The 8,702-nt window shown below is 40.6% G+C and overlaps 1 protein-coding gene and 1 long non-coding RNA gene across 2 annotated transcripts; both read right to left on the minus strand.

Moving 5' to 3' along the window:
• Nucleotides 1-3,181: 3,181 nt before the first annotated feature.
• LOC121193325 (protein NLRC3-like) lies at nt 3,182-4,525 on the minus strand (the record flags this gene model as incomplete). The annotated part of the gene is made up of 2 exons (XM_041055569.1): nt 3,182-3,645; nt 3,718-4,525. Coding segments are annotated over 2 exons (1,272 nt in total), but the record flags the coding sequence as incomplete, so codon positions are not given.
• A 1,630-nt stretch (nt 4,526-6,155) lies between these two features.
• On the minus strand, nt 6,156-7,847 carry LOC121193332. Its single transcript, XR_005895277.1, has 3 exons — nt 7,804-7,847; nt 6,588-6,710; nt 6,156-6,193 (listed from the first exon to the last, which is right to left on the minus strand). It is a non-coding gene; the product is annotated as an uncharacterized LOC121193332 (long non-coding RNA).
• Between the last annotated feature and the right edge of the window lie 855 nt (nt 7,848-8,702).

Genomic DNA, 8,702 nt, shown 5'->3' on the forward strand with positions numbered 1-8,702 from the left:
CTGACAAACTGCAGGAACTCAATCTGAATAAAGAATAAATCATGTGGATAAAAATCATTTCTAATCCAATCAGATATGTCCTAATCAATGAGCTTTCACTAACATGAGTAGAGGGACTTTGTCCTTCTCTTATTGTGGATCATCATAATGTCAGCCTTCTACACACATCATCCAAATGTCACCACAACATTCATACAACTATTCATGTCAACACAGATTCATAACATGCTGCTAAGCTCAGTCAAGTCTGGAATTAGAAGATAAAGATCAAATCAGACATGTTGGACTAAAAACTGACTTTGATTCACCACTGAAATGGATCAAAGTTCAAATGTTCAGTCCTGATCCAGGAAAAATGTCTTGCTTGGTCCTGGTCTCTATCCTGCAGATCAGCTCAGGAAATCCACAACTAAACACATATTCAACTGAACAACAACTATTTGATCCCAAATTACAGATGGATTTAATGGAAAACTTTGGAAAATGCTCAGCAGCAAAGTCACATATATACAATGTAGTATGAATACTGTTGGCAATAATAATAATATTAATGTTAATAATAACAATAATTATTATTATAATAAATTGTATTTGTTGGTGTCTTTCCAATCACCCAGTGGCACTTAACAATACAAGAAGATTTGCAGTTAATGGACTGAAACATGTCAAACCAACAGTGTGGTTCTTTAAGTCTTTGCTCCTTAACACATTTAACCAGTCAATTCAACTCAGTGAGAAAATACCACAATTTACACACACACACACACACACACACACACTGAGGAACTGACATTAGTCCTGACACTTCATTGAAATGAACTTAAAGGGAAAAAGAGTTTGTTCTTCAAGTGTTTTTCAATTGATTTGTACAAATATTAGTTCTGAGGATCTTCTGTATATTGTTGTGATAAAAATGGACTTTGAACAACTCACACTGGACATTTTCTACACTTCATTTAGAAAACATTAGTCTGCTGACTGTGACAAATACCAGTGTGTGAGTTCTGAAGGTTTCATTGAAGTCAACAGACATTATTCATGACAACTGACTGAAATGAAGTGAAACTGAAGGAAGAATTCTTAGTCTGAGAGAAGAAAAAGTCACAAAATGGAACAACTATTTAAATCTCATTCATTCATTCATTCATTCAAGATGAATGGATTCAGGTTCTGGATGAAGATAAACCAGGTTCAGTTGTGGATTAAAGATCTAAGATCTACAACAGTAACAGACAGTGAACTGACCTCAGAGTCTCCAGTCTACAGTGTGGACTCTCCAGAAAACCACACAGCAGCTTCACTCCTGAATCCTGCAGGTTGTTGCCACTCAGGTCCAGGTGTCTCAGATGGGAGGGGTTGGACTTCAGAGCTGAGGCCAGAGAAGCACAGCTGATCTCTGACAAACTGCAGGAACTCAATCTGAATAAAGAATAAATCATGTGGATAAAAATCATTTCTAATCCAATCAGATATGTCCTAATCAATGAGCTTTCACTAACATGAGTAGAGGGACTTTGTCCTTCTCTTATTGTGGATCATCATAATGTCAGCCTTCTACACACATCATCCAAATGTCACCACAACATTCATACAACTATTCATGTCAACACAGATTCATAACATGCTGCTGAGCTCAGTCAAGTCTGGAATTAGAAGATAAAGATCAAATCAGACATGTTGGACTCAAATCCTCTTCATCATTGAAGGTTTTACATGACCTTCTTCTTCCTGAACTTTGTGTCATTAAACAACATTAAATGACAAATTCACATTTTTGACTTCAACCAACAGTTAGATGTCACACGTTGATTTAAAGAGTCTTTGGTGGCAGTCGTCCTTCCTGTGTTCACACTGACTGTGAAGTGGTCTCCTCCTAACACAACTACACTGTAAGAAATGACTTGATGAGTTCAGCTGTAGCTGAATGAAGGTTCAGCAGTCTGACTCAGACAAATGTGGAGAAGAATACTGAATTCTCCCATTCTGCTCTGATATATTCAGACCTCTGTTCTTGGCTGAAGGTGTGTGTTTCCTGATTCTACTCTCCTCTACACCAGGAGAGAAAACACCTGCTTCTGACTTATTTAACACAAAATATGAGAAGAAAAGGAGCAGTGTGGAGGATTTAGGGGGATCTATTGATAGAAATGGAAGATAATATTCACAATTATATTTCAAGTAGAGTTTAATCACCTGAAACTAAGAATCATTGTGTTTTTCTTTGTTCAGAAAGAGCCATTCATGTCTACACACTTGAAAAGGGAGGAGTAAGACCAGGGGAATTCAGACAGTTTCAGTCTGCAATGTCACCACTAGATGTCACTAAATCCTACACACTGCTCCTTTAAAGAAAAACCAAGACACTTAAAATGAAGATGTAACATCATTTCACTCTTCAAAATGAAAAGTTGAATTCATCAGCAGTAACTCTTGGTCTGTATGACCAGTAGTTTATGGTGCTAATGTTGATGTTAGCAAACTGTTAAAAGGTGATGTTGACATTATGGAGGTGATGACTTTTCTCTACTTGTGGAACTATTACATTATGTTTTAGCATTAACTTTTATCCACGAGTGTCTGTAGTTACCACAGTGGCTGCTGTTCAGCAAAAGTTACAAACTCACTTAAATGTAGAGAATTCAACAATGTAAAGCAGCACCTTTAATTTGAGCAGCATGTTTTTTTCTTTCATTTCATACCAAGGTCTGGTAAGATTACTTCTTTCTAACTCCACACTCCCAGAGTTTTGGATTTTTCAGACGTGTAGTCTTCAGACCCAACACACACTGACTCAGGTGACATCACCTGAGTACATTTATCAGACTCACACAGCTCCCTCTGGAGACACTAAAGCCTTTATACTACTGTTTCCTCACACACACACTGATACTCAACAACACCTGGAGACACAATGAGTCTTAAGATAAGTGGCGTCCTGCTTGAATTAGTTTTATCAGGTTTGCATGAATAAAAAAGACTCAAAATAACATGAATAGATTAACAAATGAATGTGGAATCTAACAGATAATAATCATTAAACAGAAAAACTTGATAGTAATAATCACAACTAACTCAAAAATCTACGTATGAATAATTTTATACTGTGTATATTTGAAAAACTAAACTACTAATCTACACTGACTGATAATGTTAAAGATCATGTCTGGACTTACACAGCCTTTCTGCAGTTCCCCACAGCTGGGATCAGTCTCTGTCGTCCCTCCACTGATGTGTTGTACTTCTCCAGGTCCAACTCATCCAGAACCTCCTCTGACATCTGCAGAACGTAGGCCAGAGCTGAACAGTGGATCTCAGAGAGTCTCTTCTCTGATCTGTTCTCTGACTTCAGGAACTCTTGGATCTCCTGATGTACTGAGCGGTCGTTCATCTCCATCAGACAGTGGAAGATGTTGATGCTTCTGTCAGGAGAGATATCATCTATGTTCATCTCCTTCAGGTTGTTGATGGCTCTCTGGATGATTTCTGGTCTGTTCTCTGTCTGATCCAGAAGGCCTCCTAAGAGTCTCTGGTTGGACTCCAGAGACAGGCCATGAAGGAAGCGAACAAACAGGTCCAGGTGGCCATTTTTACTTTGGAGGGATTTCTCCATGGCATCACTGAGGAGGACATCGAGTGATGGGTAACTGCTTTGATTGTTTTCAAAATGTTTAAAAATCTTCCTGATAAAAGACTCTGGCTTTGAGTCCCAGTGTTCATAGTCTTGTCCCAGGAAAGTCCTCAGCTCTCTTGTCTTCCTCTCAGTGTAACAGTGGAACATGTAGACTGCAGCCAGAAACTCCTGAATGCTCAGATGAACAAAGCAGTAGACTGTTTTCTGGAAGATCACACTCTCTCTTTTAAAGATCTCTGTACAAACTCCTGAGTAAACCAAGGCCTCTGTGACATCAAGACCACACTTCTCCAGGTCTTCTTGGTAGAACATGATGTTTCCTTTCTCCAGATGTTCAAACGCCAGCCTCCCCAGCTTCAGAAGAACTTCCCTGTCAGCCTCCGTCAGCTCCTGTGGACTCGTCTCATGTCCCTCATCATACTTGTGCTTCTTCCTCTTTGTCTGAACCAGCAGGAAGTGTGAGTACAGGTCAGTCAGGGTCTTGGGCAGCTCTCCTCTCTGCTCTGTGGTCAGCATGTGCTCCAGAACTGTAGCAGAGATCCAGCAGAAGACTGGGATCTGACACATGATGTGGAGGCTCCTGGATGTCTTGATGTGTGAGAGGATTCTTCTGGACAGCTCTTCATCACTGGATCTCCTCCTGAAGTACTCCTCCTTCTGGGCGTCAGTGAAGCCTCGTACTTCTGTTACCCTGTCAACACATGCAGGAGGGATCTGATTGGCTGCCGCAGGTCGGGAAGTTATCCAGAACAGAGCCGAGGGAAGCAGATTCCCCTGGATGAGGTTTGTCAGCAGCACGTTGACAGATGACTTCTGTGAGACATCAGACACGACCTCCCTGTTGCTGAAATCCAGTGAAAGTCTGCTTTCATCCAGGCCATCAAAGATGAACAACACTTTACAGACAGCAAGCTTCTCTGCTGTGACCTTCTTTAATGTTGGATGGAAAACGTGGAGCAGCATGAGAAGACTGTACTGCTCATCTTTGATCAGGTTCAGCTCCCTGAACGAAAGCAGAACCAGCAGACTGACATCTTGGTTTTCAGAGCCCTCTGCCCAGTCCAGAGTGAACTTCTGCACTGAGAAGGTTTTTCCAACACCAGCGACGCCGTTGGTCAGAACCACTCTGATGTATCTCTGTTGGTCAGGTAAGGCTTTAAAGATGTCGTTACACTTGATTGGAGTGTCATGGAGGGTCTCCATCTTGGAAGCTGTCTCCAGCTGCCTCACCTCATGTTGGGTATTAACCTCTTCACTCTGTCCCTCTGTGATGTAGAGCTCAGTGTAGATCCTGTTGAGGAAGGTTTCACTTCCTGTTCCATCAGTTCCTTCAGTCACACGTTCACATCTCCTCCTCAGACTGATCTTATGTTCATCTAAAACCTCCTGCAGACCACAATCTGCTGAAAATCTGCTGACACAGAAGAAATAATGTCAGACTAAAGAAAGAGAATCTGAGAATCTGCTCATTTCTTTCATCAGCTGCATAAAAACTAAAGACAAGCAAAGAAAAGCTTTTTCATTTTGTGCTATTTCTAATCATCTTAAATACCAAAGCTGTATGATAGAACAAATGACTCTGTATCAAAGCACAGCTCCTGTTTTCAGAGATGATGACATGAGCAGACAGATGTACAGTCTTACTTTGTACAGTGCTGCTCTGACTGACTGTCTGCAGTCCAGCTCTTGTTCTGGATCTTTCTCTCAGATTTTATATCTTATACATTTTCCAACAAATATTTGAACTTACTGAGATACTCTTGGATGTTTTGGGTGGATTACTGTGAGATTGTTGGGATTCTTTCAGGCTCTGATAATGTATTTTATCTTGATGATGTATTGAGTCCTATCAGCTCGTTGTCATGTTGACCATTTAACTCATGAAGACCCTGTAGGGTCAAAGTTTTTCCTTTTTCAGTCTGATCAAACTTTTTTGGGAGCTACAATCCAGTGTGAGGACATTCTGCTCCTTTCCAACAGTCATTAAATCCCAGAAACCTGACAACAAATGATTTTAGCAGCACGACCTGTGCTGAGACTAAATGTTCTGTTGATTGTTGTGAACAAATATCCAGATTTGGTTCACAATGTGTGGAAGCTGTTAAAGGCTCAGACATGTAAATCATTAAAGTGGAGCCTCCAACATGGAGACACTGTGTTTCTTCTTTGTCCTTCTTTTCATTGACAGGTCTACAGACTCTGGAAGTGGAAATTAGGCTTGTGTCCATACACCAACTCTCACAATGACTGAGACTGATAAAACAGTAACATGAGAAAGCTCTGCTTTATAAATCTGCTGAAAAGTGTGTGTGCATATTTCTGTCTTTGTGTGGACACAGAGTTTTATGGATCTGGTCCCTGGTGTCTTCCTGTTTCCTTCAAATATGTCTGAGAACTGAATCATCCTCAGGACAGTTTACACTAGAAACAGTCTCTTACTTTGTGTCTGAGGGTCCAGGTTCATGATTGAAGTCTGGAGGATTAAACTCTTTGGACCTGTCACTCTTCACAGACAGACAGCTGTATCCTGGAGACTCTGCTCTCAGTCTGTGGTCCTGACCTCTGAAAACACAAACACATTTTATTCATATTACATCAATCACTGATAAATTCATTGATGTGTTTTAATATTTCCTGGCTCAGAGGAATCAGATCTATCAGGCTGTGACACACATTCTGTGTGGGTTTGACTCTGCACATATTATTGGTAATAAGAAAAATGTGGAAAATCAGTGAAAGTAAAAATGTTCTTTAGTCAGATCATTTCAAAAGAAACAAGCAGCCTCAGCAGTGAGTATTAATACACTGATGAGCCAGAAGAACCAGGAAGAACTGATTTTCTGTCGACACTACGGCAGCTGTTACAGGCAGAGACGACAACTGCAGGACCTCAACACACTAAACACAGTTATAGTCCAACGTTTGGAGGTTCACAGGTTTGTAGCAGTTCTCTTACTTTGTGTCTGAGGGTCCAGGTTCATTACTGAAGCCTGGAGGATCTAACGGTTTGGACCTGTCACTCTTCACAGACAGACAGCTGGATCCTGGACACTCTGCTCTCAGTCTGTGGTCCTGACCTCTGAAAACACAAACACATTTTTATTCATATCACATCAACCACTGATAAATTGTCTGAGGACAAAGTCATTCTGGGAACTCTCAGCTGACGTCCTGCAGCAACGTCACCATGTAGCACTGAACACTATACTGAAGGATGGAGGCAACACACCAGCATCTATAAACAACACTGTTGTGTCAGTCAATCATTAAATGTTCATACTGAAGATGAATATTTTTTTCAGTATTATCCTAAGACACCTGTTGTCTGTAGTTTTTTATCAGACAAACAGGAGGAAATGTCACATTTCTTAGGGACTATTTTGATCAGCGGATTGATCCACATTTGGTGCTATATGATGTGCAAAAAGAACCAGGAAGAACTGACTTTCTGCCGACTCTACAGCAGCTGTTACTGTGATGATCAGCCCCTAAGGGGACTGGTTTTGATGCCTTGACAGATGTTTTTGAACACTTTTGGACTTTTGGTTAAACTCTTTTTTTGGCCCCTTGGACTCTTGAGGACTTTTGTCTAGTTTCTTAAGTGTTGGTAGGACTTTCCTGTTTTGTTTTTGAAATCATTTCACTTTGGTTCTGGTCTCTTGACTTTTGGTTTTGACTTTTCCTGATTTTGAAACCCTGGTCCTTGTATATTTGTTCCTAATTTACTTCCTGTCATTGCTTTCTCTCCGTTGTTGATTGGCTGCCTGCCCTGATTATTGTCACCTGTTGTAAATGACCTGTTTTTGTGTCTCAGCTCATGTTTGCGCCTGTGGTTCATCTTCTGGAGTCTCCGTTTGTGTCTTGGAGTCTTTTGTTAGTTGTGTTACCTGTTTCCCTGCCTGTGCAAGTTTTTTCTCCATTTTGGATGGTTTTTAGTTTGTTTCCTGCCCCTGGACTTTTTTCAGAGTGTTTGAGTTAAATAAAAGGACTTTTAATTCACTCATCTGTCCGTCCTGGAGTTTCTACATTTGGGTCCTCTTCCTCATGTTCCTGGCTGAACAGCAGCGTCGCACAACAGTTACAGGCAGTGACGACAACTTCAGGACCTCAATACACTAAACACTTTATAGCCCAAAGTTTGGAGGTTCACAGGTTTGTAGCAGTTCTCTTACTTTGTGTCTGAGGGTCCAGGTTCATTACTGAAGATTGGAGGATTATACTCTTTGGACCAGTCACTCTTCATAGACAGACAGCTGGATCCTGGACACTCTGCTCTGTCCTCTTCTTCCTCCACACAAACACTCATCTTCTGGACTTCAGTCAGTCTGAGAAGGAAACCAGTAAAACAGACTGTGAGCTCAGACACACAAAGAATCAGGACACACAAGTCTGATCAAGAGTCACATGCAAGACTGAGAGAACAGGACAAGAACCACACTCAGTATTCTTTCTTCCATTTCTGTCTCTTTGTGTGGACAGAAGTTCATCCTGACTCTTCTTTCCTCTACAGTCCACAGGGAGAAAACTGACTCAGAGACTTTGACAGTAAAATAATAATAATGTTGTATTAACACTCACCCTGCCTCAGCCTTCAGTTTTCCTCCTCCTGCTCTGTTTAGCTCAAATGGCGTCTGAACTAACTGACTGAACACTTTCAGTTTCACCTGCTCCTCCCCTCTCAGGAAGTCACATGGTCTGTGCATGTGTGTGTGTGTGTGTGTGTGTGTGTGTGAAATCTGAGATCACCATTACTGTTAACCCTGTAAACATTACCAACAAAGCCTAGTTAAAATGTATATTTTCTGTTCACTGTGTTTCATTGCACAAACCTTCCTCTGGTACAGGTCATGATTTTGGGGATTTCTGGTTCTTACTTTAGTTCTTTTTCTCTCTTTTAGCATTTTCTTAGTGTTTCCACACTTAGATTTATTTTTTTATTTTACATATATTAAAAAATTCTATTCTAGTCTTTGCTATTAGTCTCTTATTGTTTCTTTTTTCGCAAATAGAAATCCCAAATGGTGCAAAATATCCCAAATAGCACATATTGATATTGGTGACATAACTACAA

Source organism: Toxotes jaculatrix, chromosome 14, assembly GCF_017976425.1.
Source record: "Toxotes jaculatrix isolate fToxJac2 chromosome 14, fToxJac2.pri, whole genome shotgun sequence".
Taxonomy (NCBI): domain Eukaryota; kingdom Metazoa; phylum Chordata; class Actinopteri; family Toxotidae; genus Toxotes; species Toxotes jaculatrix.